The sequence below is a fragment of the Grammomys surdaster genome, unplaced genomic scaffold (assembly GCF_004785775.1).
Source record: "Grammomys surdaster isolate TR1022 unplaced genomic scaffold, NIH_TR_1.0 273, whole genome shotgun sequence".
Lineage (NCBI taxonomy): Eukaryota > Metazoa > Chordata > Mammalia > Rodentia > Muridae > Grammomys > Grammomys surdaster.
This window is the reverse complement of record NW_021604714.1, coordinates 4111976-4127074: the sequence shown is the minus strand read 5'-3', so window position 1 is coordinate 4127074 and position 15099 is coordinate 4111976. Positions and strand designations below refer to the sequence as shown.

At 45.5% G+C, this 15099-nt stretch overlaps 1 protein-coding gene across 1 annotated transcript in view; it reads right to left on the bottom strand.

Annotated features, from left to right (window-relative positions):
- Positions 1 to 15099, bottom strand: part of Rufy2 (RUN and FYVE domain containing 2) — a 33003-nt gene that overhangs the window by 8065 nt on the left and 9839 nt on the right. Inside the window, exons 4-13 of the mRNA XM_028776767.1 lie at positions 14489 to 14590; positions 12519 to 12642; positions 11635 to 11696; positions 10937 to 11002; positions 10101 to 10170; positions 7358 to 7459; positions 7145 to 7261; positions 4839 to 5006; positions 2910 to 3007; positions 359 to 478 (exon numbers count right to left, since the gene is read on the bottom strand). Of these exons, the coding sequence (XP_028632600.1) occupies positions 359 to 478; positions 2910 to 3007; positions 4839 to 5006; positions 7145 to 7261; positions 7358 to 7459; positions 10101 to 10170; positions 10937 to 11002; positions 11635 to 11696; positions 12519 to 12642; positions 14489 to 14590 (1029 nt within the window). The remainder of the gene's footprint in view (positions 1 to 358; positions 479 to 2909; positions 3008 to 4838; positions 5007 to 7144; positions 7262 to 7357; positions 7460 to 10100; positions 10171 to 10936; positions 11003 to 11634; positions 11697 to 12518; positions 12643 to 14488; positions 14591 to 15099) is intronic.

Genomic DNA, 15099 nt, shown 5'->3' with positions numbered 1-15099 from the left:
TGTGTGTGTGTGTGTGTGTGTGTGTGTGTGTGTGTGTGTGTGTGTGTAGTTTGAACCCAGGGCCTCACCAATGCTAAGGGACTGAACGACATCTCTAACCCAATTGCTTTTCTAAAAACGACATGTATTTTGTGTGAGGAGCTGGGACATGTGCAGGAGTTTGTAAGTCAGAACAACCTACAGGAGTCAGTTTCTCTCCGTCCAGCACATAGGGCCTGGAGATTGAACTCAGGCTTGCTGGTAACTGCCTTTCCATACTGAGCCATGACGAGCATCCAACACACCTTCTTCAGGTGCCTGTACTGGCTAGCAGAGACCATGTTAGTACAAGGATTTGATTCCGAGACCAAACACTCACAGCTGCTGCTCCTTCTGCGAGATCTGTCTCTGCAGACTGTCGGACTTGCTCAGACACTCTTGGGCAGATTTCTGATCCTCGGCTTCAGCTTCCATTTGCGCCTTCTCTGCTTGCTGCAATCTGGTGTAATTCAAATCAACTTTGGGTAAAACTGAGGCTAGAACTAGGGTGTAAAAGGTGAAGAAGACAAATAAAAGAAAAATGGGGAAATAGAAACATTTCTAAATGAAAACAAAGTTTGGAGGAGAACTCACAAACTCAAACGTGAAAGAGCCACACAATGTCTAGAAATTGTTTTGTGCTTTTTTTTTTTCAATATAAGATATAATATGCCCAGAAAACTATCTTTAAATTTGCTTTATTTCTTGTTCATAATTAATGCAAAGCAATACAGTTTTTTACTGTTATAGGATAATGATTCAAATCTCAAATATGGCTAGGTATGATACTGCCTTTTTACAAAGCCATGAGCGGCACACTTGGGTCTACAGGAAGTGCAGAACACACCTGCTGGATGTGACGCTAAGATCTGTGTGCCAGGAATCAAGTGCACCACAAGACCGAGAGCAAAGAGCAAGTCACTCTCAGCAATGGAGCCTTCCTAGCAGAACTCTGTGCAGTTGCTTAATTATGCAAAGCTGTATATGTATGTGTATATGTATATTTTTAAGATTCAAAAATATTTAGTGCTTGGCATCATTCCCTAGAGAGAGTTTTTTTAGATATTTGTTTTACATTTATGAATGTTTTGCTTGCATGTATGTTTATGCACCACATATATGCTTGGTGCCCACAGAGGTGAGAAGCAGATGTTAGACCCCGTAGAACTGGAGCTATAGACAGTTGTAAGCCACACCATGTGGGTGCTGGGAAGTGAACCCAGGTCCTCTATAAGAACACGTGCTCTTAACTACTGTGCCATCTCTCCAGCCCCCTAAACACAATGTTTATTCTTTAGCTTGAATCTTAAAGATTTGCTTTCAATGTCGTGTTTCCTGTTTTTGTTAAGTCACTGTTTGTCCCCAGGATCAGCTACACTCCTTGCCTCCCTTGGCCATCAAGATTTCTGAGGTTTATCTTCAATATTTTATAAGAAAATATTTCTCAGAATTCAAGGGACAGTAACTCTTCACAAGAAGTCACAAGAGAACCCTTGCATCTTCATATCTGCCTCAAACACCCTAAGTAAGGCAACACACACTGCGAGTATAAAAGCCTCCAAGGAAAGGAGAGGAAGTCAGTTACCTCTAGGTCTACATTGAAATGGAAGGATTAAGGCGGTAGGGGTGTGGACTTGGCTCTCTTCTAAGGTTACAGGAAGTAAAGTAAGTGAGGTAGGCCTGCAGTTGTGCTATCACAAGAGGGCGGGAGGATTAGAAAACGGAGGTGCTAAAGCCCAGGGCAAAGGCCAGCCTGGCTTGAGAACTGCTTTAAAAACTTAGAAATCAGTAAGGAGCCATTAGGCAGAAAATACGCCAGTGGGTGTGGGTATATGTTTTATCTGTGCCAACACAGCTTGAAACCAAAGGTTTCTAGCTTCCATCAAAAGGTAGCTAAAAAGATAAAACTTTGAAAATCTTGCCATCCTCGAAGGTGGGATTCAGATCTGCCCTTGTGCACAAGGCTGAGGAGTGCGTGTGACGAGCCCGCCCAGTGGACCTGCCGTGTCTCACAGCAGCTGTGAAGGGTTCCCTGCAGCCTGTACATGTGAAATAGCATTAATGCTTTTCCATTTAACATGAGAGAGTATGGGGTCTGCTCTTGGAGTGGATTTTAGAAGGAGATGTCTTTGACCAGCTTGTACTGGTCCTGAGGGTCACTGCTAGCACTTTTCACCAGTGACACTGCAATTGTCCTAGTTTGAGTTAACAAGTCGTTGTCACTTCATAATGGAATGGACAGAAATCAAAGACAAGAAACAGTAATAAAGATGTCCAAAATGTAAAAGTGGGGATAAAGAAAACAACAAAAAGAAAGAAGAAAAAAGAAGAAAGAGGATGTCAATAAAAGAATATTTGTGTCATAAAGCATCAGTAGTTATGTTTCTCCTAAAGTAGGTTCAAAGAAAGCAATGGTGACACATGTTGACTCAACATGACAGGGCAATGGATACAGGAGGATTTCCAACAGTAAAATGAAGAGGCCAGGATAGAGAGCTCCACTGACATGAGAGCCTGCCTTGGGAAAGCAGCTTCCAGTTACTGCATGCTGCTTTCAGAGAGGAGACCGCCAGTGTCGAAGGATCGGGCAGCGTCTCACCGGGCAGTCCCTCTGAGCCCTGCTTCACTTTTCCAGGTCTTTGTTTTATGTCACAGTAATCTGTGACAAGATGCTACATGTAATGTGCCTTTAAATTATCTCCAAAAAGGCAACTTCAAGTGAATCACCCTAACTAAAGCAACTTGATTCCATGCAACAACCAAAAAAAAGACAAAACCTGTCTTGGCTTTGGCAGACATAGGCCCTAGGTGAGGTCTTTCTAACAACTTTCTGTGGCAGATGTCAGAGGTGAAGAAAGGAAGGGGAAAGGAGAGACTCGTGAGTATCGTACCTTTGCTCCAGCTGCCTCATGGCTGTAGTGATTTTATTGGTCTTTTCTTCTAGTCGGGCAATTATTTCATTTTTTTCTTTTAAGCCATCTTCAGAGCCCTATTTATGAAAAACAAAACAGCTATAGTGGTTTTGATTTTGAAACCTAACATTAGGCCAAGAATAGTTACTTTTGCCTTGGAGTCCTAGCACTCAGGAGGCAGAGGTAGGAGGATTATGGGTTCAATGCCAGCCTCACTACACAGGGGCATTGAGGCCAGCCTGGGAATCAGAAGATCCACATAGCTGACCTGTGGAGTTGGACCTCTGGAGCCCATCTGATGGAAGGAGGGGTTGGTTACTCCTGAAACTCCTCTGTTTCCACACACATCCCAAGGCACATACACAGCCTGCTCACAGTAATACAAGAAACATAATTCAAGGTGATTGAAAAATAACGGACTGAGCATGGTGGCTCCCGAAAAACCCTGCCTGGGGCCTGGAGGGTGGTTGTATTTAACATTTAAGTTGAATGAGGTAGGGGCCAGCAATCTAAACAAGGCCAGGACTATCAGAAGAAGCCTTGTCTCAAAATAAGAACTGAGTGTGAGATCATTCAGTGGGTAAAGGTGTTTGCTGCCAATCTGGAAAATCAAAGTTGGATCCCCAAGATCCATATGATGAAAGAAGACTGCCCACTCCACACAGTATCCTGACCTCTACATGTCCACACCGTGGAACACGCGCACATGTGGAACACACACGCACACACCCCAATAAGTAAATGTAGTACAGGATTACTGAGGGCCAGATGTGGAGCACAGGCCCAGCACAGCACAGGCAAAAGCAGGCAGATCACTTTGAGTTCAAGGCCAGCCTGGTCTAAGAAGTTCTAGACTAGTCAAGGCTACACAGTGAGACCCTGTCTCAAAGATAAAATATCGACATTAGAGACTAGAGAGATGACTCGGGTTTAAGATGACTTGTTTCGGCAGAGGGCCCAGCTTGGTCCCCAGCATTTACATGGTGGCTCACAACCATCTACAAGTCCCATTCCAGAGGATTCCATGCCCTCTTTGGACCTCTAAGGGCACAAGGCATGCATGTGGTACACATTCATACAATCTACATTTTTTAAAAATAGTGAAATTTAAAAATCAATTGGGAGGAGAGGGGGGAAGAAGGGGAAATAGATTTGGGACTGGGTGGATAGGATGTCCCTAACATGAGGAGGCCTAGGGTTGGATCTCAGCACGGGGAGGGGATTTTTGTGAATTTGTTGCTGAAATGAACAAATTAGTTATTGCCAGGTCAACTAAGTCTTGTATTGGGGGAACAAAATAGACTGGCTAACTAGCTCAGAAGGTAAAGCACCTGCCAGCAAGCCTGATGACTTTCTTCCATCTCCCAAAACAATGGGGTGGAAGGAAAGGGCTGACAGACTATCCTCCGACCTCCACATCTGCATCTTAGCATGCGTAATCTCAGCACTGAAGGAGTCACAAGAGGCAGAGAGCCTGGCCACTCTTCCTGTGTGAGCAAGCAGCTTCAGTAGCCAAGGCTGCAAACCACTCCCACCACTGCCTTCCCCAGCATGACTGACTATCCCTCAAACTGTGAGACAAAATAAATCCTTCCTTAAATTACCTTAAGTATTCTGTCCCAACAATGAAGAGAAATAGACCATCTCAAAGGAGAAAGGATTCAGGTGTGGTGGCACACACTTAATTCAACACGTGAGAGGCAGAGGCAGTTTATGGACTCCAAGACAGCCAAGGGTGTGTGTGTGTGTACATATATATACATGTATATATATATATATATAAAGAAACACTGTCTCATAACCAAAAGTCAAGATGGAGGTGGCTCAGTGGTACAGTGTTTGCCCCTCATGCCTGAAGCCATGTGTTTTGATTCCTAGCAATGCCGAGAGTCAAAGATCATTGTGTACCTGCAGCTTTTGATACATCTCAATGTTGATTGCTTTGACTTCTTCCAGCTGTTGCCGAAGGCCTATGAGAGTATCTTGTTTCTCGTGAATATCTTTCTCCAACAGCTTCATGGCCAGCTCGATCTCATGCTTCATGCCAACTTGTACTGATAACTCATTCTCCACATCCTGCAATGTCACAATGTCTTCAATTCCAGATTATCAAAGTCAGAGGTGCAGCGGTTAACAAGACTGGGAACATTCACTGTCCCGCTTAAGTCTATAACGGAACATCAGCCTGCCTGGGGGGTGGGTCACACATGTTGGCCCAACACTGAAGAGAATGGGACAGGAGGATTGCTTTGAGTTCAAGGCCAGCCTGGGCTATACAGTGAGGTCTGGTTCAAAAACAAGGTCTGGGCCTACTGCTGTATACCTTCAATCTACACTCCTCAGGAGCCAGGGGCAGGAGGATCACTGAGGCTGAAGCTAGCCTGTTCTACATAGAAGGTCCAGGACAGCCAGAGCTACATAGTAAGATTTCATCTGTCCTAGTTTGCTTTTTTTTTTTTTTTTAAATTTATGTTATGTATGAGTACACTGTTGCTGTCTTCAGACACACACCAGAAGAGGGCATCAGATCCCATTACAGATGGTTGTGAGCCACCATGTGGTTGCTGGGAATTGCTGGGACCTCTGGCAGAGCAGTCGGTGCTCTTAACCTCTGAGCCACCTCTCCAGCCCCCAGCTTGTTTGCTTTCTATTGCTGTGACAATACACTAAACAAAAGCAACTTGGGACAAAGAGTTTATTTGGCTTAGGGTTACAGCCCATCAGTTGAAGGCAGGAACTACAGCAGAAACCATAGAGGAGTGCTGACTTGCTCCCCATGGCTTGCTCAGACTGCCTTATTTCTTACATCACCCAGGACCACCTGCCTGGAATGGTACTGCCCATATTGCCCAGGTGACTCCAGTTCTTGTCAAGTTAACAAAAACTAGCTAGCACACTGTCAAACAAAACAATGAGATGAAGACGTTTCCTAAAGTTAAAGACAGACAGGAAGAGTGTGCCGAAAGGCTTGCTGTGGCCTCTTCTTTGCCTAGGCAATGGGTATGAGTATCTGCATTTTGCCTCATTAAACTATGTGTTCATTCTTGTGTATGTCCCACCATTTGAAAACTAAAGGTTTTTTGTTTGTTTTTTGTTTTTCTAGACAGGGTTTCTCTTATAGCCCTGGCTGTTCTGGAACTCACTCTGTAGAGTTCCAGGCTGGCCTCAAACTCAGAAATCTGCCTGCCTCTGCCTCCCAAGTGCTGGGATTAAAGGCGTGCGCCACCACTGCCTGGCCGAAATCTAAAGTTTTAAATAGGATGTTGCTAACATTTATATATTCCACTCTATTCTCTTACTGTTTCTGGGATGGTGGTCTGCATTCTCATTAACAACCACAGATTGTAACTCAGTTTAAAAATACTGAGATGTGGGTGTTTTGTTTTGATTTTCAGACAGGGTTTCTCTAACAGCTCTGGCTGTCCTAGGACTCGAATTGTATACTAGGCTGGCCTCAAACTCACAGAAATCCTCCTGCCTGTACTTCCCGAATGCTGGAGATTAAAGCTGTGCACCACCACCACCAGGGTTGGGTTTGAGTCCTACTCATCTTCCCTAGTATCCACCCTCTTCCCTTGAAACCCCCCCACACACACAAAAGAAAATACAAAACAAACCATAGAAAACATTGACATGTGTTTTTAAAGCAGCATGGCTCTATAGACGTCACTTAGCTTTATGGTGCAGCCTAGAATCACCTGTGGTGTGTTTAGGGGAATGTCCGGACAGTTAGCTGATAGACGAGGGCCCCACCCACTATGTAGTACAGCTCCCTCAGCTAGCTGAGCACCTCTGGGTGAGCAGACAAGCTTCAGGCTCCAGCCTTACACTCCTGCCCTGCCTTCTCCCAGTGAAGGACTGTGACCAACCCTTTCCTCCACTTCGTAGACTTCAGTCAGGGTTTTATCACAGTAACAGAGAGGACTAGAATAGTGGGCAGCTTGACCACCACGCCTGATGAGCCAAGTTCATTCCCTGTGGCAGAAGAACCACACGATAGAAGGGAGAACTGACTCAGGTAAGTTAAGCCTCTGACCTCCACACATGTGCCTTGCATGTATGCAAACATAGAATAAATGCAAAAACAGTCAGAGTGTATCATGGGTGTCAGGTTCTACTCCACCTCCAGGAGGCTAAGGCCGAGACACCTGATTGGTGTTGCCTGAGAATAAATCATCCCAAGTTTTGCTAATGTAACTGTAAGATTACACTACCTGTCGGAGCAGCGACTCGTCTCGAAGCTGCCTTCTGGCATCATTATACATCTCGTCTAGACCTTGCCGGGAATGCCTGTATGTTTGAAGCTCGGTTTCTGCATCCACTTTGGTAACCTGGAAGCAAAGGTCACACCATCACATGGGGTTCTGTCATCCCACATACCTAAAGTACAGGACTTGGGATCCCGGGTCTCCGAAGCAGTGACTCACCTCCAGGTGCTGCCGAGTCCTCATTAAGATCAATTCATTTTCACTACGTAACTGATGGTTTTCTTCTTGGAGCTTTATGATATTATTCTTCGCTATTGCTAACTGCAAATTGTGAAACACAAAGAGCCATTCTGAGCATCTCTGGGTATACCTGCTGTACAGGTTATGTGTGTGACTACAAACTGCTGGAAAGAAAACCCTAAAACCACTAAGAACAGTCTCACACTGTACAGAAACTTCCATCATTAAAATGTGCTGTGGGCTGGAGAGATGGCTCAGCAGCCAAGAGTGCTTCCTGCTCTGCAGAGGACCGAAGTCCAGTTCCCAGCACCCACACAGGAGCTCATAAGCATCTGGAACTCCAGTTCCAGGGATCTGGCGCCCTCTTAGGCCTCCATGAGCACCAGGCATGCATGTGGTACACAGGCGTGCATGCATGCAGGCAAAACAAATCATACACATAAAAATAGGTATGGGGAGCTGGAGAGAAGGCTCGGGTTTAAAAGCACTGGTTGCTCTTCCAGAGGTCTTGAGTTCAATCCCAAGCAAGCACATGGTGGCTCATAACCATCTATGATAGGATCTGATGCCCCCTTCTGGCATGAAAATGTACTTCCAGATAGAGCACTCATAAATAAATTAAAAAAAAAAAAAGTATGTTCATCTTGTTTATTTTGGTGGAGTTTAGACAGGAACTCACTATATAGCCCTGGATGGACTTGACTTCAGCTCTGTCTGCCTCTCCTGAGTGCTGGGATACTAGGCATGGCCACCATGCCTGACTATATTATTCTTTTCACTGTTTTTTTTTTAATAGTTGTGTATGTATGTTTTGCCTGCATCTATGTATGTACATCATATGTGTGCCTTGTGTCCAGAATTCAAAAGTGTGTTGAATTCCCTGCAACCGGAGTTACAGATGGTTGTGAGCCACCATGTAGGTGCTGGGAATTGATCACCTGGTCTCCAAGAGTGGCCAGTGCTGCTAACTGCTGAGCCATTTTCTTAGTCCTTCAACTGTTACCTTCCACAGTTGAAGCACGCGTGCATCTGCTAGGCTTGTGAGGAACGGTGTACTTGTCAGACTCACCGTTGAGTGCAGTGAAGGAGGAAGCCCAGAAGAGTGGTGTGTAAAGCAGGCATACTGTAAAGACTTGTGCACATGGAAAGAGATGGGGCTGGGTTTCAAAGTGTGACAAATGTTCATGGTGACTCAACAGGACACCCACCCCATGGATGTGACAGGTGACAGGACTCCAAAACTGTCCACTCAGACAACTTTAGCATCAGAGTTTACACTAGTGCCCAGGAACTGTGGCTCTGAAGCCCAGAACGAAAAGAAAAATCCTGAACAAGTAGATCAGGGGCCGTCTCTTGAAGGTGGCAGCAGTTTGTACATTTCTGAACACTGGGGAAACAGCTCAAACCTTCTGTATGGAAAGCCAAAAAGAAACATAAGCTCATGAGAAGCTCTAGAATATCCCCAAGAAAGATTCCTACCAACAATATATACGTGGTGTTCTTAAGTATTCTTTTGTGGTTTTCTGTTTGTTTGTTTGTTTGTTTGTTTGAGACAAAGTCTCATGTAGGTCAGCTTGCTCAAATTCAGTGATAATGTAGCTGAGGCTGGCCTTGAACTCCCTACTGTTTCCCTGTGCTGGGATCCCATGTGCTGGGATCACAGGTGTGTGCCATCATGTTGGGCCTCACATACGTATTTCTTATTTGCAAGTATTCAACTTATCACAACTGCCTGGTTTGGAAAGAAATCAGAACAGTTCTAAAAGGAATTTTAATTAACGTGGAAAGATAGGGTCATAGTGCTAATACCTGACTTCTAGCTTACCTCATGTTTCTACCATAGTTCAGAAGATAGGTTTGACAGACTTAAGAAAAAAAAGAAAATCAAGTGTACACCTTTAATCCTGGAACTTGGGAGGCAGAGGAAAGCCTAGTAGTCTATCCAGTGAGACCCTATCTCAAATAATCTCAAGAAGCAACTCTACAAGTAGAAGAGCTAAATTTTTAAAGAGGTTTATTCATGGGCTGGAGAGATGGCTCAGTAGTTAAGAGCACTGACTGCTCTTCCAAAGGTCCTGAGTTCGATTCCCAGCAACCACATGGTGGCTCACAACCATCTGTACTGAGAGCCAATGCCCTCTTCTGGTGTGTCTGAAGACAGGATTATACAGTCCTGCTCGTGAAGAGAAATATCTGACTAGCCAGACAGTAACAGCTCGATCTACACATAGATGGTTGAAACGAGAATCTCATTCCATGAATTTAGGATTCTTTTGTTTTGTTTTGTTTGTTTGTTTGTTTGTTTTCAAGACAGGGTTTCTCTGTGTAGCCCTGGCTGTCCTGGAACCCACTCTGTAGACCAGGCTGGCCTTGAACTCAGAAATCCATCTGTCTCTGCCTCCCAAGTGCTGGGATTAAAGTGGTACGCCACCACTGCCCGGCAAATTTAGGATTCTGTGTGACTTTTGTCTCTGGGGCTGATTTCCAGTTACAATCACAAATAATAGTACCCCAGAGTATGCAATTGGGAACTTAAGGTCTATGTGGGTTCCCTAGAACTCGCAATCTTGGACTGCAATACCCCACCATGTATGGGGGTGGCGGGGTGTGAGTATGTGACTGTGTGTATGTTATGGTGTGACGAATGCTAACAGCATTTACACTTAAAGGATCACAAACAGCAGGTACTCAGAACACAAGCATCCATTGCTGGAGACTGTACCTCTTCGATCAGCTTAGTGTTTGACTTTTCTAACGAGTCCACTCTTGAATGGAGGCTGCTGACTGTGCTGCTGGAATTGGCAATGAAAAAAACTCATTCAAAATCACACAAGCTCAAAAAGGCTAGGACAGTACAGATCCCCAGACTCACGGTTACTGACCCAGAACAAATTTTTAGAGGGGATCAATTTCATTAGCCTGGTTAACTGAAGCTGGGCTAAAATACCAACAAAGACCACAGCAAAACAATATTTCTATTTAGATTTCTCTTGGATTGACTCAGCCCAGGGCCTTGGGCAGGTAAGGCAACTCCATCTATGGTGGAGATGTGTCGGCAGCTTTTGGGCCTTTTATTTTAGCTTTGGGTTTGTTTGTTTATTTTATTGGTTTTTCGAGACAGGGTTTCTCTGTGTAGCCCTGGCTGTCCTGGAACTCACTCTGTAGACCAGGCTGGCCTGGAACTCAGAAATCCACCTGTCTCTGTCTCCCAAGTGCTGGGATTAAAGGCGTGCACCACCACTGCCCGGCGGGTTTGTTTGTTTGTTTTAAGACAGGGTCTTGCTTAGGCCAGGCTACTCTCAAACTGACTAGCAGAACTTGGAACATCTGACCCTATCTCTACTTCCCAGTACTGGGATTATTACAATCATGGGACATAGCTCTCCCTGTGTATTATTATTATTAACTTCTGTTCTGCATCTAGTCAGCCCTTCAACCACCTCTCAAAAATGCTTAGCAATCAAAGATGCTAAGTAGAAAGGAATAAAGATTAAGCTGGAAACAAAGCAGGCCCTCCAGTGAGATTCTCTAGCATAGTAAGGTGCTCAGAATACTTACTTGAGTTGTCTGTTTAGCTCTTCAACATAATTCTTTTGGTCTAAGATGGCGGCAATTTGAACGTTCCTACGGTGGGAGGAAAGAGGAGTTTAAAATATACCTAAATCATCTGGAAATGTGTACAACTCACCACAGTGATAAAATATGGCTTTGCTTTTAAAACAGGCTGCCATACGTCAGGGAACTGAGCCCTAGGAACCCTGCTGAGCAGCCTACTTGCTAATGGGTCATTAAACATCTTAAACCAATTAAATAATAAGCCATCACTGACACAAAATAGTTACTGAGGTGTCTCAGTAAGGAAAGAGGAGACCAAGACTCCTACTGTGGACCAAAGTCAACCTCCTCTGATGGACTTTTTTTTTTCTTTCTTTTTTTTTTTTTTCCGAGACAGGGTTTCTCTGTGTAGCCCTGGCTGTCCTGGAACACACTCTGTAGACTAGGCTAGCCTCGAACTCTCGAACTCAGAAATCCTCCTGCCTCTGCCTCCCAAGTGCTGGGATTAAAGGCGTTCGCCACCATCCCCGGCCCTCAGACAGGACTTTTCTTTATCTGCCCTGTAGAAGCTTTTAAAGGAAGAAAAAGTCAAGCCAAGGCTCCAGGCAGGGAGGAGCAGAAACCAAACCGTGAACAGACGGCTCGTTCATTGGCAAATAGCTACAAGTAAGCTACAACCCCAAAATGAGGAGGGGACGTACCTTTCCTTGTTTCCGATCTCTTCTTCATTCTTTAAATACATCGAGAAATCAATCACTCCAACCTGAAGTTAATAAACCCATTTTTATTTAAAGACAAGTACTAGTCACCAGGTCTTTCACTGGCCTGAGGGATGAGCAGTCATGGAAGCCTGCCCCTGGCTCTGTGGGTTCTCTGGGGATGTTTAGGTCCTGATGGCTCTGAGCTAAGAGAACCTGAACAGACCACAAGGAGCCAGGAGAACTGTGGCAGCTTGAAGCTGGCTGGAGGAAGCCACTGCTGAGGACAGGCTTCTAAAGGATACATCTTGGCCCCCGGCCTTGCCTGCTACTCTTTCTGGCCACCCTTTCTGCCATATTGCTCCATCGACACCACAGGCCCATAGCTCAAGCCAGTCTGCCAGAAACCTCTAAACCGAGGAGCCCAAATATAAACACTTTCCCTCCTTTGTGGTGGTTGAGTGACAAGTGGCCCCAGAGGCTCATGTATTTTAACACTGTCCACAGCTGGTGTCACTGTTTGGAGAGGTTATGGAACCTCCTTCCGGCCTCAGTAAACTTTCAGGGTTTATAGCCACACTCCACTTCCTGTTCCTGTGGGCGTGCCATGCCTTCCCCACCATTAAGGACTCTAGCCCTCTGCAACTGTGAGCCAGAACAAACTCCCTTAAGTTGCTTTGGGGAACGATATTCCATCCTCACAACAGGAAAGTAATACCTTAGCTGTTTCTATCAGGTGTTTGTCTAACACAGCATGCAACTGAACTTTGCTCAAGTGACTAACAGCACTGTGCACAACTCAGAGCTACAAGGACCCAGGAAGAGCTGTATGCAAGGAAGACACAGGTCTGCATTACCCGCATTCTGCATTCCCTATGCTCGCTCACCTGGGAGTCTAGGTCCTCTCCCTTCACACACAGATTGGCATCAATCACGTTCAGGCCGACCAGCAGCCCGACAATCACGGCTCCCTCCTCTTCCATCATCAGGGCGTGGTACTCGTAGAACTCGCTGGGGACATGAGGAGAACAGAGACCTTCATCACGAGCCTAACTCTTACAACTCAGCTTTGAGACCTTAACACCTTACCAACCTCGTCTCTCACCTTGAAGATGGGAGTCTACCTAAGTTCCCCTAAATTACATTCTCAACACCTAACCTGTAAAAAGGCTCGATGTCCACATAAAAAAAAACAAAAGGACTGAAGGAAGTAGGAGACAGACATTTGGAGGGAAAAACAGAAATGAAAAGAAAAAAGGGTAATGCTGGGCATGAAAGCCTCCTAGAATCCCCAGGAGGCTGAGACAGGAGGATTCCTATGAGTTCAAGGCTAGCCTGAATTATGCAGTAATTCAGTGTCCACAGAGGCCATAAGAAGGCATCTAATTCCTCGCAACTGGAGTTACAGTTGTGAGCTGCCAGTGTGGGTGCTGGGAACTGAACCCAGGTTTTCTAGATGAGCCTCCAATGCTCGTAGCCATCTCTCCAGCTTGTGGACTGTGCCTTAGGGTCAGAGAGAACGGAGGTGACCCAGAGGCTTGGGATGCTGGAGTCTCAGGACTGTCACTGCTGCTGCTCTGATTATAACTCTTGTAATTATAGCTCACATTTCAGTCCCCAGATTCCTTAAGACCTTCGGAATAGCTGGCTGTGGTGGCACATGCCTTTAATCTCAGCACTCAGGAGGCAGAAGCAGAGATCTCTTGAGTTAGAGGCTAGCCTGATCTACATAGCAAATTCCAAGCTACCCATGGCTACTAGTGATACCCTGTCACAAAAAGATTTTATATGTTTGCATATATACATGTATGCATGTATGTGCTTGGTACCCTGAAAGGCCAGAAGAAAGCACAGGATCCCCCAGAATTTGATGGTTGCTAGCTGCCACGTGTGTCCTTGAAACTGAACCCAAGTTCTCTGCAAGAACAGCAAGTGCTCTTAACTACTTAGCCATCTCTCTAAGCCCCTAAGTATTCTTAATGGGTAATCATCAACTAAGGACACACGGATAAGTACACTCTAAAAGTGTCCAAGAGACGTGGTCCCCAGGCATGCTGGCACACACCGGTAGTTCCAGTACTTGAAAGGTGAGACGGGGAGCAAAAGAATCAGGGTCATCCTCGGTTACACAGCAGGTCTGGGCTATGAGACCCTGCTGAGAGAGGGGGAGGGGAAGCGAGAGCCTTGCAAAGAAACCAGTCTAAAACTGAAGTTACCAGTGTTTTTATAATCAGGAAAAGCTCAGGTGCCATTAAGCATTATGTGTTTCACCTACGGCTTTCACTGGTCCTCGCAGTACTGCTGAGGACTCCCAGGGCTTCAGCTATGCCCACTGTCATTTCACAAATGCAAACGGCTGAGATGTGAAACTGGAGTCATCAGTAAAACCAAACACAGAACACTATTCCCGAAATAGCAGAGGGGTGGGCCAAGAGAACCCTGGCCAGGGGTCGCCCTGGGCCAGCTCCCTACTCACTGCGCTGCTCTGAAAGCTGTCTTCAGTGTTTGCCCTTCAGTTAAGCAATGCTCATGATACGGCTGAAGCGCTCAGTAAGATCGTAAAAAGAAATCGTCAATCAAACCCCCAAGTCCCAATGCAAATTTGTATCCACAAAATTATAATTCGGAGAAAGGGAAGCAACTTGGAGTCATGCTGAGGTTAGCCCGTGTTCAGCGGTAACATTTGATGCAATTTCTCTCAGGCTAGTTGCTCGTTGGTGGCATGTCCCTCTCCCGTCCCTTTGCCTTCGCATTTGGCCGCTCCTTCTATTTTACCGTATTTCATGCATCTTTCCTCACTTCTTTTTGGATGACAACATGTAAATAATAAAAAATGAACATGACTAATGATACTAACCTTAGGAGCTCCCTCTGGATAATTAAGCAACGCAGGTAATCAGCCATTTTTTTCTGCATGAGGGCTAATCGGAGCCACGCTCTAGCACGGCCCAGGGGAGTCCTAGAAAGAAGAGCCATTGGGTTACAAGACAGGTGCTAAACTTGCTGGCCACGGGCTCTATATCTGTTGATAAACATTGTTCACCTTTAGAACCTGAAGCCGTTTGCAGGGCGGCGAGGGACAGGGTGCGCATGCGCACCTGTGCTCTTTCAACCAAGAGGACACATCCAGAAACCAAAGATTGGCGTTGGGATAGCTTTCCAGTTCATTTTTGGACATGGTCTCTCACTGAACCTAAACTATCCTGCCCAGTGATAGCTGTCTGCCTTCTCACCCAGGGCACCTAGTTTTTACAAACTCAGGTCTTCGTGCAGTTAAACCCTTTACCCACGGAGTGATCTCCACGGTCCTATGCTAGTGTTTAAATTTTATGTGTACGGGTGTTTTACGTGCATCTATATGCATACAGTACCTGCAGAGGCCAAAACCAAAGGTATTGGATCTCTAGAACTGGACAGAGATATAAAGAGTTACGAGCTGCCAGACAGGAAATCAAACCCTTTGTCATC